Here is an 18964-nt window from a genome sequence, read left to right as displayed (position 1 = left end):
ACCTTGTTTACCCAGTTTACCAGATTAGTAAGAATGTCCCCATGTTATAGAATGACCCTTTTCCCTTTATTCAGATTACAAATAACTGAAAGTGAGATGTTGTAAAGGAAATCATCTCCCAAATATCGTTAAAAACAAGCCTTGAAAAGGTGGAAACAACTTCAATTTAACCAGAAAAGGCAGAACAAATATTACAGGAAATATTACACTCAAATATACTAATTGATTAAAAAAAAATCTTTTTCTAAAGAAAGTTTTTTTTAAAAGTTAGAATCTTCAAAAATTATATAAAAAATAGGACATGCAGCTAACAAAATCATATGGAAATGTCTGATCCCCAAAATACAACCAACTAATTGCAGCATTACCGCAAAAATGGAAGAGGAAAGTGGAAGGGGGAAAAGTGAGGAACTTGTCTGTCGGCCCTGCAAGAATTATTAAGTATTAAAGACCAACTAAAGACCATTTTTTTAAAGAAAATTGTGATGAATAAAAAAGTACAACAGTTTCATTTAAGGACCGAAACACTGACAGCTCTGCCATTCATACCGATTCCATGTCACATGGTTTATGAACCATGTCACATGGTTTATGAACTGATATGTAAAACGATGCCGGATTCAAAACTGAATTTTTTATTTAAATTATTAACACATTTCTTGCAACCAATAGAATTAGAATAACAGTGAAGACATCAAAACTAAATAACAAATGGAATCATAACAATAACAAGTGTTAAACAATTCAAAATGTAATTTATATTTGAGATTCTTCAAATAGCCACCCTTTGCCTTGACAACAACTTTGCACACTCTTGGCATTCTCTCAACCGGTTTCATGAAGTGTTCACCTGAAATGCATTTCAATTAACAGGTGTGCCTTCTTAAAAGTGAATTTGTGAAATGTCTTTCTTTCTTAATGCATTTGAGCCAATTAGTTGTGTTGTGACAAGGTAGGGGTGGTATACAGAAGATAGCCATATTTGGTAAAAGTCCATATTATGTCAAGAACAGCTCAAATGAGCAAAGAGAAACAAAGTATTGATGGACTGTCAAGACATGAAGGTCAGTCATTATGGAACATTTCAAGAACTTTGAAAGTTTCTTCAAGTGCAGTCGCAAAAACCATCATGCACTATGATGAAACTGGCTCTCATGAGGACCGCCACAGGAAATGAAGACCCAGAGTTACCTCTGCTGCAGAGGATAAGTTCATTAGCCTCAGAATTTGCATCCCAAATAAATGCTTCACTGATTCAAGTAAGAGACACATCTCAACATCAACTGTTCAGAGGAAACCGTGTGAATCAGGCCTTTATGGTCGAATTGCTGCAAAGAAAGAACTACTAAAGAACACCAATAAAAAGAAGAGACTTGCTTTGGCCAAGAAACACGATCATTGGAAATTAGACTGGTGGAAATGTGTCCTTTGGTCTGGAGTCCAAATTGAAGATTTTTTGTTTCCAACCTCTGTGTCTTTGAGAGACGCAGAGTAGGTGAACGGATGATCTCCGCATGTATATTTCCCACCGTAAAGCAGAGTAGAAGGAGGTGTTATGGTATGGTGATGCTTTACTGGTGACACTGTCTTTGATTTATTGAGAATTCAAGGCACACTTAACCAGCATGGCTACCACAGCATTCTGCAGTGATACGCCATCCCATCTGGTTTACGCTTAGTGTGACTATCATTTGTTTTTCATCAGGACAATGACCCAAAACACCTCTAGGCTGTGTAAGGGCTATTTGACCAAGAAGGAGAGTGATGGAGTGCTGCATCAGATGACCTGGCCTCCACAATCACCCAAACTCAACCAAATTGAGATGGTTTGGAATGAGTTGGACCACAGAGTGAAGGAAAAGCAGCTAACAAGTGCTCAGCATATGTGATAACTCCTTCAAGGCCATTGGAAAAGTATTCCAGGTGAAGCTGGTTGAGAGAATGCCAAAATTGTGCAAAGCTGTCATCAAGGCAAAGGGTGGCTACTTTGAAGAATCTCAAAAATAAAATACATTTTGATTTGTTTAACACTTGTTTGGTTACAACATGATTTCATATGTGTTATGTCCTAGTTTTGATGTCTTCACTATTATTCTACAATGCCAAAAATAATAACAAATAAAGAAAAACCCTTGAATGAGTAGGTAAAAACGTTTGCCCTGTAGTGTATGTATATGTATGTATATATGGGGGATTGGATGCAGACAATTACATTGATGGAAGCTACATTCTATTGAAATAATAAAGCTGAACTACCCCCTAAAATAAATCTGCACTAATAAGTTATGTAGCATTAATGTAGTATTAATGTAGTGTTGTAGTTGCACATAGTAGTAGTAGTAGTAATGTAGTAGTAACCTAGTAGCAGTTTAGTAGTTATGTAGCAGTAGTTTAGTAGTAGTTTAGTAGTAATCGTGTTGTAGTTGTAGTAGTAATGTAGTGGTAGTTTAGTAGTGATGTAGTAGAAATGTAGTAGTAGTTTAGTAGTAGTGTAGTAGTAATGCATTAGTGGTTTAGTGGTTTAGTGGTAGTAGTGGTGTAGTAGTAGTAATGTACTAGTAGTAGTTATAGTAGTAGTAATGTAGTAGTAGTGTTGTAGTAGTAGTAATGTAGTAGTAGTGGTAGTTTAGTAGTAGTAATATGTGGTTTAGTAGTAGTTTAGTAGTAATGTAGTGTAATGTATTTTAGTGTAGTAGTAATGTGGTTTAGTGGTAATGCAGTAGCAATGTATTGTTAGTGTAGTAGTAATGTTGTAGTAGGTTAGTAATAATGCAGTAGTGTAGTAGTAAGGTTGTAGTAGGTTAGTAATAATGCAGTAGTGTAGTAGTACTGTATTGTTAGTGTAGTAGTGATGTAGTAGTAATGTATTGTTGGTGTAATAGTAATGCTGTAGTAGTTTAGCAATAGTGCAGTAGTGTAGTAGTAATGCGGTAGTAGTGTAGCAATGTAGTAGTAGTGTATTGTTAGTGTAGTAGTAACGTAGTAGTAATGTATTGTTAGTGTAGTAGTAACGTAGTAGTAATGTATTGTTAGTGTAGTAGTAATGTATTGTTAGTGTAGTAGTAATGTAGTAGTAGTTTAGTAGTAACGTAGTAGTAATGTATTGTTAGTGTAGTAGTAATGCGGTAGTAGTGTAGCAATGTAGTAGTAGTGTATTATTAGTGTAGTAGTAACGTATTAGTAATGTATTGTTAGTGTAGTAGTAACGTAGTAGTAATGTATTGTTAGTGTAGTAGTCATGTATTGTTAGTGTAGTAGTAATGTAGTAGTAATGTATTGTTAGTGTAGTAGTAATGTAGTAGTAATGTAGTAGTAGTTTAGTAGTAATGTAGTAGTAATGTATTGTTAGTGTAGCAGTAATGTATTGTTAGTGTAGTAGTAATGTATTGTTAGTGTAGTAGTAATGTAGTAGTAATGTATTGTTAGTGTAGTAGTAACGTAGTAGTAATGTATTGTTAGTGTAGTAGTAACGTAGTAGTAATGTATTGTTAGTGTAGTAGTAATGTAGTAGTAATGTATTGTTAGTGTAGTAGTAATGTATTGTTAGTGTAGTAGTAATGTAGTAGTAATGTATTGTTAGTGTAGTAGTAACGTAGTAGTAATGTATTGTTAGTGTAGTAGTAATGTAGTAGTAATGTATTGTTAGTGTAGTAGTAATGTAGTAGTAATGTATTGTTAGTGTAGTAGTAATGTATTGTTAGTGTAGTAGTAATGTATTGTTAGTGTAGTAGTAATGTAGTAGTAATGTATTGTTAGTGTAGTAGTAACGTAGTAGTAATGTATTGTTAGTGTAGTAGTAACGTAGTAGTAATGTATTGTTAGTGTAGTAGTCATGTATTGTTAGTGTAGTAGTAATGTAGTAGTAGCTTAGTAGTAATGCAGTAGCAATGTATTGTTAGTGTAGTAGTAACGTAGTAGTAATGTATTGTTAGTGTAGTAGTAATGTAGTAGTAGTTTAGTAGTAATGTAGTAGTAATGTATTGTTAGTGTAGTAGTAACGTAGTAGTAATGTATTGTTAGTGTAGTAGTAATGTAGTAGTAGTTTAGTAGTAAAGTAGTAGTAATGTATTGTTAGTGTAGTAGTCATGTATTGTTAGTGTAGTAGTAATGTAGTAGTAGTTTAGTAGTAATGCAGTAGCAATGTATTGTTAGTGTAGTAGTAACGTAGTAGTAATGTATTGTTAGTGTAGTAGTAATGTAGTAGTAGTTTAGTAGTAATGTAGTAGTAATGTATTGTTAGTGTAGTAGTAACGTAGTAGTAATGTATTGTTAGTGTAGTAGTAACGTAGTAGTAATGTATTGTTAGTGTAGTAGTAATGTATTGTTAGTGTAGTAGTAATGTATTGTTAGTGTAGTAGTAATGTAGTAGTAGTTTAGTAGTAATGTAGTAGTAATGTATTGTTAGTGTAGTAGTAATGTAGTAGTAGTTTAGTAGTAATGTAGTAGTAATGTATTGTTAGTGTAGTAGTAACGTAGTAGTAATGTATTGTTAGTGTAGTAGTAATGTAGTAGTAATGTATTGTTAGTGTAGTAGTCATGTATTGTTAGTGTAGTAGTAACGTAGTAGTAATGTAGTAGTAATGTATTGTTAGTGTAGTAGTAATGTATTGTTAGTGTAGTAGTAACATAGTAGTAATGTATTGTTAGTGTAGTAGTAATGTATTGTTAGTGTAGTAGTAATGTATTGTTAGTGTAGTAGTAACGTAGTAGTAATGTATTGTTAGTGTAGTAGTAATGTATTGTTAGTGTAGTAGTAATGTAGTAGTAGTTTAGTAGTAATGCAGTAGCAATGTATTGTTAGTGTAATAGTAATGTAGTAGTAGTTTAGTAATAATGCAGTAGTGTAGTAGTACTCACCCTGGTCTTCTTGTATATCTTGTTCTTGAGGTAGCTGAAGGTTCGGCTAACCTTGGTTCCACTCTTCCCATCAAAGTCAGTCCTCAGGGGACCCTCTATGTCCTCCTCAGATATACTGACACACGGGACAGAGAGGTGCATACACACAAACACACACACATGCATACACACACACGTCCGCATGAATGCACATGCACACACAGAGAAGGGACACACCCACTAATATATATATATATATATATACCTGTATATACAGTTGAAGTCGGAAGTTTACATACACCTTAGCCAAATACATTTAAACTCCGTTTTTCACAATTCCTGGAATTTGATCCTAGTAAACATTCCCTGTCTTAGGTCAGTTAGGATCACCACTTTACTTTAAGAATGTGAAATGTCAGAATAGTAGTAGAGAGAATTATTTATTTCAGCTTTTATTTCTTTCATCACATTCCCAGTGGGTCAGAAGTTTACATACAGTCAATTAGTATTTGGTAGCATTGCCTTTAAATTGTTTAACTTGGGTCAAACGTTTCGGGTAGCCTTCCACAAGCTTCCCACAATAAGTTGGGTGAATTTTGGCCCGTTCCTCCTGACAGAGCTGGTGTAACTGAGTCAGGTTTGTAGGCCTAATTGCTCGCACACGGTTTTTCAGTTCTGCCCACAAATGTTCTATAGGATTGAGGTCAGGGCTTTGTGATGGCCACTCCAATACCTTGACTTTGTTGTCCTTAATAAGCCATTTTGCCACAACTTTGGAAGTATGCTTGGGGTCATTGTCCATCTGGAAGACCCATTTGCGACCAAGCTTTAACTTCCTGACTGATGTCTTGAGATGTTGATTCAATGTGTCCACATAGGTGGCATCATGAGGATAGAAAATTATTTTGTGAAGTGCACCAGTCCCTCCTGCAGTAAAGCACCCCCGCAACATGATGCTGCAACCCCCGTGCTTCACGGTTGGGATGGTGTTCTTCAGCTTGCAAGCATCCCCCTCTTTCCTCCAAACATGACGATGATCATTATGACCAAACAGGTTTATTTTTGTTTCATCAGAACAGAGGACATTTCTCCATGTGCAGTTGCGTAGTCTGGCTTTTTTATGGCGGATTTGGAGCAGTGGCTTCTTCCTTGCTGAGTGGCCTTTCAGGTTATGTCAATATAGGACTCGTTTTACTGTAGATATAGATACTTTTGTACCGGTTTCCTCCAGCATCTTCACAAGGTCCTTTGCTGTTGTTCTGGGATTGATTTGCACTTTTCGCACCAAAGTATGTTCATCTCTAGGAGACAGAACGCGTCTCCTTCCTGAGCGGTATGACGGCTGCGTGGTCCCATGGTGAAAATACTGCGTACTATTGTTTGTACAGATGAATGTGGTACCTTCAGGCGTTTGGAAATTGCTCCCAAGGACGAACCAGACTTGTGGAGGTCTACAAAGGCACTTAGTTTGAAGGTAGGCCTTGAAATACATCCACAGGTACACCTCCAATTGACTCAAATTATGTCAATTAGCCTATCAGAAGCTTCTAAAGCTTGACATAATTTTCTGGATTTTTCCATGCTGTTTAAAGGTACAGTCAACTCAGTATATTTAAACTTCTGACCCACTGGAAATGTTATACAGTGAATTATAAGTGAAATACTCTGTCTGTAAAGAATGGTTGTCGTGCACAAAGTAGATGTCCTAAGATGTCCTAATAGTTTGTTAACAAGAAATTTGTGGAGTGGTTGAAAAACGAGTTTTAATGACTCCAACCTAAGTGTATGTAAACTTCTGACTTCAACTGTATATACACATACATACACAGACATCTGGTATTACTGTCCTTGTGGGGAGCAAAAATTGATTTCTATTATTTTTTCCCTAACTTCTAACCCCAACCCTAAACCTAGCCCCTAATCCTAAAACCTGACCCATAACCCCTGATCCTAAACCTGACCCTAACTCTAATCCTAACCCCAACCCTAAACCCAACCCTAAACCTGACCCATAACCCCTAACCCTGACCCCAACTCTAATCCTAACCCCTAACCCCAACCCTAAACCTAGCCCCTAATCCTAAAACCTGACCCCAACTCTAAACCTAACACCTAACCCTAAACCTAACTCCTAACCCCAGCCCTAAACCTAACCCCTAACACCTAAACCTAACCCCTAACATCTAACCCTAAACCTAATCCCTAACCCAACCCCTAAAATCTAACCCCTAACACCTAAATCTAACCCTAAACCTAACCCCAACCCTAAACCTAACCCCTAACCCTAACCCCTAACCCTAAACCTAACCCCTAACCCTAACTCCTAACCTCAACCCTAAACCTAACCCCTAACACCTAACCCTAACTCCTAACCCCAACCCTAACCCCAACCCTAAACCTAACACCTAACCCTAAACCTAACCCCTAACCCCAACCCTAACACCTAACACCTAACCCTAAACCTAACCCCTAAGCCCAAAATAGAATTTGTCCTCATGGGGACGTCCTTGTTTTACTGTCCTTGTGGGATTTCCAGGTACCACCAGTATAGTAATATAAGCATGCGACATGCCACACAAACAACACACTACACACCACATGTGCTGTAACTCTGTAATGAGTAATGCAGTAGTCCTTCCTCACCTGTAAGCCAGAGAGCCAGAAGTGCTGGAGAATGACCTGGAACCTGAAGAGGAAGAGGACATGGAAAGGACCAGCTATAACCCCCAGGGGTCAGTTAGATCAACCTATCAAGCAACTCAGGGTAGGAGTGCTGATCTAGGATCAGGTCTCAGGGTGGGGAGTGCTGATCTAGGATCAGGCCTCAGGGTAGGAATCCTGATCTAGGATAAGGTTTCAGGGTAGGAGTGGTGATCTAGGATCAGGTCTAGGATCAGGTCTCAGGGTAGCAGTGTTGGTCTAGGATCAGGTCTCAGGGTAGGAGTGCTGATCTAGGATCAGGTTTTAGGGTAGGAGTGGTGATCTAGGATCAGGTCTAGGATCAGGTCTCAGGGTAAGAGTGTTGGTCTAGGTTCAGGTCCCCACCTGTCCATGTAATCTAATTCATTATGATCTGAAAGGCTACAATTTTCCTGAATCAGCACCCGACCCCAAGTCTTCTCCTAATCACACGGCCCCAAGTCTTCTCCTAATCACACAGGCGTAAGTCTTCTCCTAATCACACAGCCCCAAGTCTTCTCCTAATCACACGGCCCCAAGTCTTCTCCTAATCACACAGCCCCAAGTCTTCTCCTAATCACACAGCCCCAAGTCTTCTCCTAATCACACAGCCCCAAGTCTTCTCCTAATCACACAGCCCCAAGTCTTCTCCTAATCACACAGCCCCAAGTCTTCTCCTAATCACACAGCCACAAGTCTTCTCCTAATCACACAGCCACAAGTCTTCTCCTAATCACACAGCCCCAAGTATTCTCATAATCACACGGCCCCAAGTCTTCTCATAATCACACGGCTCCAAGTCTCCTCAAAATCAAACAGCCTCAAGTCTCCTCATAATCAAACAGCCTCAAGTCTTCTCAACCACACAGCCTCAAGTCTTCTCCTAATCACACAGCCCCAAGTCTTCTCAACCACACAGCCCCAAGTCTTCTCATAATCACACAGCCCCAAGTCTTCTCCTAATCACACAGCCCCAAGTCTTCTCCTAATCACACAGCCCCAAGTCTTCTCCTAATCACACAGCCCCAAGTCTTCTCCTAATCACACAGCCACAAGTCTTCTCCTAATCACACAGCCACAAGTCTTCTTCTAATCACACGGCCCCAAGTCTTCTCCTAATCACACGGCCCCAAGTCTTCTCCTAATCACACAGCCCCAAGTATTCTCATAATCACACGGCCCCAAGTCTTCTCATAATCACACAGCCACAAGTCTTCTCCTAATCACACAGCCACAAGTCTTCTTCTAATCACACGGCCCCAAGTCTTCTCCTAATCACACGGCCCCAAGTCTTCTCCTAATCACACAGCCCCAAGTCTTCTCATAATCACACAGCCACAAGTCTTCTCCTAATCACACAGCCACAAGTCTTCTCCTAATCACACAGCCACAAGTCTTCTTCTAATCACACGGCCCCAAGTCTTCTCCTAATCACACGGCCCCAAGTCTTCTCCTAATCACACAGCCCCAAGTATTCTCATAATCAAACAGCCCCAAGTCTTCTCCTAATCACACAGCCCCAAGTCTTCTCCTAATCACACAGCCCCAAGTCTTCTCAACCACACAGCCCCAAGTCTTCTCCTAATCACACAGCCCCAAGTCTTCTCAATCACACAGCCCCAAGTCTTCTCATAATCACACAGACCCAAGTATTCTCAACCACACAGCCCCAAGTCTTCTCCTAATCACACATCCCCAAGTCTTCTCCTAATCACACGGCCCCAAGTCTTCTCCTAATCACACAGCCCCAAGTATTCTCCTAATCAAACAGCCCCAAGTCTTCTCCTAATCACACAGCCCCAAGTCTTCTCCTAATCACACAGCCCCAAGTCTTCTCAACCACACAGCCCCAAGTCTTCTCATAATCACACAGCCCCAAGTCTTCTCAATCACACAGCCCCAAGTCTTCTCATAATCACACAGACCCAAGTATTCTCAACCACACAGTCCCAAGTCTTCTCCTAATCACACATCCCCAAGTCTTCTCATAATCACACAGCCCCAAGTCTTCTTATAATCATACAGCCCCAAGTCTTCTCCCAATCAGGGATAAAAGCAGATTAACCATTTTAATGCAGCGGGTTGGAGGAGAGAAAATGTTGGTCTTAAATACTGTATATAGCTCAGTCAATGAGCTTTCATACCGAAATATAGACGGAGAGCTGGTGAAGGAGAGTATATCAACAGCTATAGTAACAACATCATTTCTACTCATGGAAGCCATGCTATATTATTTATTATTACCTACAGTATCCACGGGTTGATTCCTAGGATGCTAGCTCTGACCTGCTAAGACGATGGGTCAACAACAGGCTTTTATACTTCAGCTGTCTAGCTCACTGAAGGACCCACAGCTGGTTAGCAACTACATCAACCGCAATCCCAGAGTTCTAGGTGACATCTGTTGAGTAACACTGATCCTGTAGCTACAATACTAAGAGGGTACTGGTGCAGTCAACTGGGGATAACTACCTCAGTGTACTATCTCGAAGAGCCCTCTATCCTAGTGTACTTACTATAAGCACCCTAGATATCTAAGGGTACTTACACAAAGAGTCCTCATCATCACTAGATGACGAGGCCAGAGAAAGGATTGATTTAGATTTGGGGAGAATGGGAGAGAGAACTAGACCTGGTAGAGAACCCATTATCACAGGACCTAGACCTGATGGAGATCCCTACATGTCACAGGAACTAGACCTGGTAGAGAACCCTACATGTCACAGGACCTAGACCTGGTAGAGAACCCGTTATCACAGGACCTAGACCTGATAGAGATCCCTACATGTCACAGGAACTAGACCTGGTAGAGAACCCTACATGTCACAGGATCTAGACCTGATCGAGACCCTACATGACACAGGACCTAGACCTGGTAGAGAACCCAACATGTCACAGGATCTAGACCTGATAGAAACCCCGTTATCACAGGACCTAGACCTGGTAGAGACCCTACATGTCACAGGACCTATTCCTGATAGAGAACCCTACATGTCACAGGACCTAGACCTGATAGAGAACCCTACATGTCACAGGACCTAGACCGGGTAGAGAACCCAACATGTCATAGGATCTAGACCGGATAGAGAGCCCTACATGTCACAGAACCTAGACCTGATAGAGAGCCCTACATGTCATAGGACCTAGACCTGATAGAGAACCCTACATGTCACAGGAACTAGACATGATAGAGAACCCTACATGTCACAGGATCTAGACCTGATAGAAACCCCGTTATCACAGGACCTAGACCTGATAGAGAACCCTACATGTCATAGGAACTAGACCTGATAGAGAACCCTACATTTCACAGGACCTAGACCTGATAGAGAACCCAACATGTCACAGGAACTAGACCTGATAGAGAACCCTACATGTCACAGGATCTAGACCTGATAGAGAGCCCTACATGTCACACGAACTAGACCTGATAGAGAACCCAACATGTCACAGGAACTAGACCTGGTAGAGAACCCAACATGTCACAGGAACTAGACCTGGTAGAGAACCCAACATGTCACATGAACTAGACCTGATAGAGAACCCAACATGTCACAGGACCTAGACCTTGGAGAGAACCCTACATGTCAAAGGATCTAGACCTGATAGAGAACCCTACATGTCACAGGACCTAGACCTGATAGAAAGCCCGTTATCACAGGACCTAGTCCTGATAGAGACCCCGTTATCACAGGACCTAGACCTGGTAGAGAACCCTGCATGTCAAAGGACCTAGACCTGATAGAGAACCCTACATGTAACAGGAACTAGACCTGGTAGAGAGCCCTACATGTCACAGGACCTAGACCTGGTAGAGAACCCAACATGTCACAGGAACTAGACCTGGTAGAGAACCCAACGTCACAGGACCTAGATCTGGTAGAGAAGCCTACATGTCAAAGGACCTAGACCTGATAGAGAACCCTACATGTAACAGGAACTAGATCTGGTAGAGAACCCTACATGTCACAGGACCTAGACCTGGTAGAGAACCCAACATGTCACAGGACCTAGACCTGATAGAGAACCCAACATGTCACAGGAACTAGACCTGGTAGAGAACCCTTTATCACAGGACCTAGACCTGGTAGAGAACCCGTTATCACAGGACCTTGACCTGGTAGAGAACCCTACATGTCACAGGATCTAGACCTGATCGAGAGCCCTACATGTCACAGGACCTAGACCTGGTAGAGAACCCAACATGTCATAGGATCTAGACCTGATAGAGAGCCCTACATGTCACAGGACCTAGACCTGGTAGAGAACCCAACATGTCATAGGATCTAGACCTGATAGAGAGCCCTACATGTCACAGAACATAGACCTGATAGAGTGCCCTACATGTCACAGGACCTAGACCTGATAGAGAACCCTACATGCCACAGGAAATAGACATGATAGAGAATCATACATGTCACAGGATCTAGACCTGATAGAAACCCTGTTATCACAGGACCTAGACCTGATAGAGAACCCTACATGTCATAGGAACTAGACCTGGTAGAGAACCCAACATGTCACAGGAACTAGACCTGATAGAGAACCCTACATGTCACAGGAACTAGACCTGATAGAGAACCCAACATGTCACAGGACCTAGACCTGGTAGAGAACCCGTTATCACAGGACCTAGACCTGATAGAGATCCCTACATGTCACAGGAACTAGACCTGGTAGAGAACCCTACATGTCACAGGAACTAGACCTGGTAGAGAACCCAACATGTCACAGGACCTAGACCTGATAGAGAGGGATGGAGCACTGAGACTGAATGGAGACAGCAAACTATCAGATGGGGATGAAGGACACTGACTTGGTTAGGGTCAGGGTCAGGGTTAGACTAAGAGGTGTACTGTACTGACTATCCATGTCTCTCTGGTTGACTCTGAGCGTGGACACTGACTTGGTCAGGGGGAGTGTCATGGGAGGACAGCTGTGTCTCAACGGACGATACCTCCTGGACTTCTGATGTAGAAAAACAAAAACAATCAACCAAATCACATCATCATTTTATTTACCTTTATTTAACTAGGCAAGAAAGCTAAGAACAATCAAACAAATGTCAATGATGGTCAAGGAACAGTGGGTTAACTGCCTTGTTCAGGGGCAGAACGACAGATTTGGACCTTGTCAGCTTGGGGATTTGATCTTGCAACCATTTCGGTTACTAGTCCAACGCTCTAACCACTAGGCTACCTGCCTCTAACCACTAGTCTACCCGCCTCTAACCACTAGGCTACCTGCCTCTAACCACTAGGCTACCCACCTCTAACCACTAGGCTACCCGGCTCGAACCACTAGGCCTACGGCTCGAACCACTAGGCTACCTGCCTCTAACCACTAGGCTACCTGCCTCTAACCACTAGGCTACCTAACCTCTAACCACTAGTCTACCTGCCTCTAACCACTAGTCTACCTGCCTCTAACCACTAGGCTACCTAACCTCTAACCACTAGTCTACCTAACCTCTAACCACTAGGCTACCTGCCTCTAACCACTAGGCTACCTGACTCTAACCACTAGGCTACCTGCCTCTAACCACTAGGCTACCTGCCTCTAACCACTAGGCTACCTGCCTCTAACCACTAGGCTACCTGCCTCTAACCACTAGGCTACCTGCCTCTAACCACTAGGCTACCTGCCTCTAACCACTAGGCTACCTGCCTCTAACCACTAGTCTACCTAACCTCTAACCACTAGGCTACCTAACCTCTAACCACTAGGCTACCTGCCCTCTAACCACTAGGCTACCTGCCCTCTAACCACTAGGCTACCTGCCTCTAACCACTAGGCTACCCACCTCTAACCACTAGGCTACCCGGCTCGAACCACTAGGCCTACGGCTCGAACCACTAGGCTACCTGCCTCTAACCACTAGGCTACCTGCCTCTAACCACTAGGCTACCTAACCTCTAACCACTAGTCTACCTGCCTCTAACCACTAGTCTACCTGCCTCTAACCACTAGGCTACCTAACCTCTAACCACTAGTCTACCTAACCTCTAACCACTAGGCTACCTGCCTCTAACCACTAGTCTACCGCCTCTAACCACTAGGCTACCTGACTCTAACCACTAGGCTACCTGACTCTAACCACTAGGCTACCTGCCTCTAACCACTAGGCTACCTGCCTCTAACCACTAGGCTACCTGCCTCTAACCACTAGGCTACCTGCCTCTAACCACTAGGCTACCTGCCTCTAACCACTAGTCTACCTAACCTCTAACCACTAGGCTACCTAACCTCTAACCACTAGGCTACCTGCCCTCTAACCACTAGGCTACCTGCCCTCTAACCACTAGGCTACCTGCCCTCTAACCACTAGGCTACCTGCCTCTAACCACTAGGCTACCTGCCTCTAACCACTAGGCTACCTGCCTCTAACCACTAGGCTACCTGCCTCTAACCACTAGGCTACCTGCCTCTAACCACTAGGCTACCTGCCTCTAACCACTAGTCTACCTGCCTCTAACCACTAGGCGACCTGCCTCTAACCACTAGGCGACCTGCCTCTAACCACTAGGCTACCTGCCTCTAACCACTAGGCTACCTGCCTCTAACCACTAGGCTACCTGCCTCTAACCACTAGGCTACCTGCCTCTAACCACTAGGCTACCTGCCTCTAACCACTAGGCTACCTGCCTCTAACTACTAGTCTTCCTGCCTCTAACCACGAGTCTACCTGCCTCTAACCACTAGGCTACCTGCCTCTAACCACGAGTCTACCTGCCTCTAACCACTAGGCTACCTGCCTCTAACCACTAGGCTACCTGCCTCTAACCACTAGGCTACCCACCTCTAACCACTAGGCTACCCGGCTCGAACCACTAGGCCTACGGCTCGAACCACTAGGCTACCTGCCTCTAACCACTAGGCTACCTGCCTCTAACCACTAGGCTACCTAACCTCTAACCACTAGGCTACCTGCCTCTAACCACTAGTCTACCGCCTCTAACCACTAGGCTACCTGCCTCTAACCACTAGTCTACCTGCCTCTAACCACTAGTCTACCTGCCTCTAACCACTAGGCTACCTGCCTCTAACCACTAGTCTACCTGCCTCTAACCACTAGGCTACCTGCCTCTAACCACTAGGCTACCTGCCGCCCCACAACAATACAACTATTTGAATGTTAGGTGGAGACTGTGTAGCAGATCCATAATGACTTACCTGTCCGTGCTCCGTGGTACGAACCCCCAGCTCAGATTGGTGTTCTTCTGTCAGAGATTCTAGAGACCTGACCCTCTCCTCGTTGCTGCCCTGGTGACAGACCACTCCACGCAGCCTGGCCTCCTGGGTAATGGCGCCCAGGGCCGACTTCCCATCATCACTTACTTCACTCAGACCCTCCAGGCTGTAGCTGAGAAGAAGAACAAGTCAATCTGCTGGACTGTACATAGGACATATTACAGATTGTGGTGTACCATACTATAAATGACCCTAATAACGTGCTGTATCGTAGACACTGAGTGGCAATGTACAGTGGGCTCCAAAATGACTGGCAGCCCTGACTGGCAATGCAATATATAAAAAATATATGAACAATATATATATAGAGATAAACTCAAAATACCAACATGTGAGAAATACTGGACTTTAATCATGTTTCAACGGAACCAACCAAAATCATTTATAGATTTAATTAAAAATCAATGTCCTCCAAAATCAAGGTTTCACAATTAATGGCACCCTTAAACATTATTGTAAATAACATCTACCAAAATTAAACCAGGAATTAAATTCCTTAGACAACCACAGTACCTTAGACAACCCCAGTACCAATCACACAGACACAGACACAGTACCTTAGAACCACGGCAGAACCACTCAGACACAGTACCTTAGAACCACGGCAGAACCACTCAGACACAGTACCTTAGAACCACGGCAGAACCACTCAGACACAGTACCTTAGAACCACGGCAGAACCACTCAGAGGTGGTGGAGGGGAATGGAGTTACTGGGATGTGTTTAAGTCAATGGTTTGGTCTGAGTGGAGAGGGAGAGGGTCTGAGTGGAGAGGGTCTGAGTGGAGAGGGAGAGGGTCTGAGTGGAGAGGGAGAGGGTCTGAGTGGAGAGGGAGAGGGTCTGATTGGAGAGGGAGAGGGTCTGAGTGGAGAGGGTCTGAGTGGAGAGGGAGAGGGTCTGAGTGGAGAGGGAGAGGGTCTGATTGGAGAGGGAGAGGGTCTGAGTGGAGAGGGTCTGAGTGGAGAGGGAGAGGGTCTGAGTGGAGAGGGAGAGGGTCTGAGTGGAGAGGGAGAGGGTCTGAGTGGAGAGGGAGAGGGTCTGAGTGGAGAGGGTCTGAGTGGAGAGGGAGAGGGTCTGATTGGAGAGGGAGAGGGTCTGAGTGGAGAGGGTCTGAGTGGAGAGGGAGAGGGTCTGAGTGGAGAGGGAGAGGGTCTGAGTGGAGAGGGAGAGGGTCTGAGTGGAGAGGGAGAGGGAGAGGGTCTGAGTGTAACTGAGCATCCGTGTTCAGTATGGGGATGCAGTATTTTGGGGTGTTGTAATGTACTAAATGTTCAGTATGAGGATGCAGTACTTTGGGGTGTTGTAATGTACTACATGTTCAGTATGAGGATGCAGTACTTTGGGGTGTTGTAATGTACTAAATGTTCAGTATGAGGATGCAGTACTTTGGGGTGGGTCTGCAGAGGGTCTGAGTGGATGCTTCCATTGTTAAACAACGCCAATCTAATGAACATAATATAAGTTCCATTAGTACCTTCTCCTGTGAAACGTTGGCTTTCCTTCCCCGGGACTTTGTGTGGCCCTGAAGGAGATAGAAGATGAGGGATGAGAGGAACGATAGAGAGATTAAAGGGATTTCTACACACATCAAGATGACAGTCTGGCATGTTATGATCAGTGATCAAAACTGATGGATGGGTGTGGAACGTATAGTACAGTAACGTACAGTAATTTACAGGATTGTACAGTAAAGTATAGTATTGTACAGTAATTTACAGTATTGTACAGTAATTTACAGTATTGTACAGTCATTTACAGTAATTTACAGTATTGTACAGTAATGTACAGTAATTTACAGTAAAGTATAGTATTGTACAGTAAAGTATAGTATTGTACAGTAACGTACAGTAATTTACAGTATTGTACAGTAATGTACAGTAATTTACAGTAAAGTATAGTATTGTACAGTAAAGTATAGTATTGTACAGTAACGTACAGTAATTTACAGTAAGGTACAGTAAAGTACAGTAAAGTGTATCCACATGACTGCAACTGTTGTGCTGGTAAAAGTTGTGCCTCAACAGACCCTCCTCAGACCCTCCCGGCCCTGCTCAGTTCAGCTCCAGTCTCCTGTACCTGCATTGGTTCATGTCTCCGTTTCCTGCTGTGTTCTTCCCTGCTCCCCAGCTGTGGCGTCTGAACGAGGACAGAGACCTGATGCTGGGACGATGTTTAGCTGGGCGCCGTGGCACCTCCTTCACCTCTTCCTCTGCCTCTCCTCCTGGACCTTCTCTTGCCGTGGGCCCTTGTGTGTGGCCCTCTACAGGGCTCCAGCTGCGGCCGTGGTCCCTGCAGCCCCTCTCCCCCAGGCCCCCCTCCACACAGCTCTCTGGGCTGGAGCTGGTCGGACCCCCGCTGGCCGTGTCATCTGTGGAGGAACAGGATACAGACACCTCACTGGTGCTGTCCCCCATCACCGTATCATCCCCCTGGAAACGGAGAGCAGTTAGACAGATCAGGGGGAGCTTAGTTACGAGAGAGAGACAGAGAGAGACAGAGACAGAGAGAGAGAGAGAGAGAGAGAGAGAGATGTTATGTGGGAGATGACAGGAGAGAGACCAATAACTGAGAGGACTGAATGATAGGGGCGGCAGGGTAGCCTAGTTTTTAGAGCGTTGGACTAGGAACCGAAAGGTTGCAAGATCGAATCCCCAAGCTGACAAGGTACAAATCTGTTGTTCTGCCCCTGAACAAGGCAGTTAACCCACTGTTCCTATTACTGTATGTAATAGATACTGGACACTGTAATGAGTCTGCCATCCTCCTAGTGGTTCACTGTATTGTATGTAATAGATACTGGACACTGTCATGAGTCTGCCATCCTCCTAGTGGTTCACTGTACTGTATGTAATAGATACTGGACACTGTAATGAGTCTGCCATCCTCCTAGTGGTTCACTGTACTGTATGTAATAGATACTGGACACTGTAATGAGTCTGCCATCCTCCTAGTGGTTCACTGTACTGTATGTAATAGATACTGGACACTGTAATGAGTCTGCCATCCTCCTAGTGGTTCACTGTACTGTATGTAATAGATACTGGACACTGTAATGAGTCTGCCATCCTCCTAGTGGTTCACTGTACTGTATGTAATAGACACTGGACACTGTAATGAGTCTGCCATCCTCCTAGTGGTTCACTGTACTGTATGTAATAGATACTGGACACTGTAATGAGTCTGCCATCCTCCTAGTGGTTCACTGTACTGTATGTAATAGATACTGGACACTGTAATGAGTCTGCCATCCTCCTAGTGGTTCACTGTACTGTATGTAATAGATACTGGACACTGTAATGAGTCTGCCATCCTCCTAGTGGTTCACTGTACTGTATGTAATAGATACTGGACACTGTCATGAGTCTGCCATCCTCCTAGTGGTTCACTGTACTGTATGTAATAGATACTGGACACTGTAATGAGTCTGCCATCCTCCTAGTGGTTCACTGTACTGTATGTAATAGGTACTGGACACCGTTATGAGTCTACCATCCTCCTAGTGGTTCAATGTACTGTATGTAATAGATACTGGACACTGTAATGAGTCTGCCATCCTCCTAGTGGTTCAATGTACTGTATGTAATAGATACTGGACACTGTAATGAGTCTGCCATCCTCCTAGTGGTTCACTGTACTGTATGTAATAGATACTGGACACTGTAATGAGTCTGCCATCCTCCTAGTGGTTCACTGTACTGTATGTAATAGATACTGGACACCGTTATGAGTCTACCATCCTCCTAGTGGTTCACTGTACTGTATGTAATAGATACTGGACACTGTAATGAGTCTGCCATCCTCCTAGTGGTTCACTGTACTGTATGTAATAGATACTGGACACTGTAATGAGTCTACCATCCTCCTAGTGGTTCACTGTACTGTATGTAATAGATACTGGACACTGTAATGAGTCTGCCATCCTCCTAGTGGTTCACTGTACTGTATGTAATAGATACTGGACACTGTAATGAGTCTACCATCCTCCTAGTGGTTCACTGTACTGTATGTAATAGATACTGGACACTGTAATGAGTCTGCCATCCTCCTAGTGGTTCACTGTACTGTATGTAATAGATACTGGACACTGTAATGAGTCTGCCATCCTCCTAGTGGTTCACTGTACTGTATGTAATAGATACTGGACACTGTAATGAGTCTGCCATCCTCCTAGTGGTTCACTGTACTGTATGTAATAGAT

At 43.4% G+C, this 18964-nt stretch overlaps 1 protein-coding gene across 1 annotated transcript in view; it reads right to left on the bottom strand.

Annotated features, from left to right (window-relative positions):
• LOC116359585 (cell surface glycoprotein 1-like) overlaps positions 1-18964 on the bottom strand; it is a 39258-nt gene that overhangs the window by 2030 nt on the left and 18264 nt on the right. Inside the window, exons 3-8 of the mRNA XM_031812421.1 lie at positions 16843-17195; positions 16241-16288; positions 14689-14878; positions 12381-12483; positions 7480-7522; positions 4858-4972 (exon numbers count right to left, since the gene is read on the bottom strand). Of these exons, the coding sequence (XP_031668281.1) occupies positions 4858-4972; positions 7480-7522; positions 12381-12483; positions 14689-14878; positions 16241-16288; positions 16843-17195 (852 nt within the window). The remainder of the gene's footprint in view (positions 1-4857; positions 4973-7479; positions 7523-12380; positions 12484-14688; positions 14879-16240; positions 16289-16842; positions 17196-18964) is intronic.

Source organism: Oncorhynchus kisutch, unplaced genomic scaffold (assembly GCF_002021735.2).
Source record: "Oncorhynchus kisutch isolate 150728-3 unplaced genomic scaffold, Okis_V2 Okis03b-Okis08b_hom, whole genome shotgun sequence".
In the NCBI taxonomy this organism is placed as follows: domain Eukaryota; kingdom Metazoa; phylum Chordata; class Actinopteri; order Salmoniformes; family Salmonidae; genus Oncorhynchus; species Oncorhynchus kisutch.
Note: the sequence above shows the minus strand (reverse complement) of the source record. Positions and strands in the feature narration are given on the sequence as shown.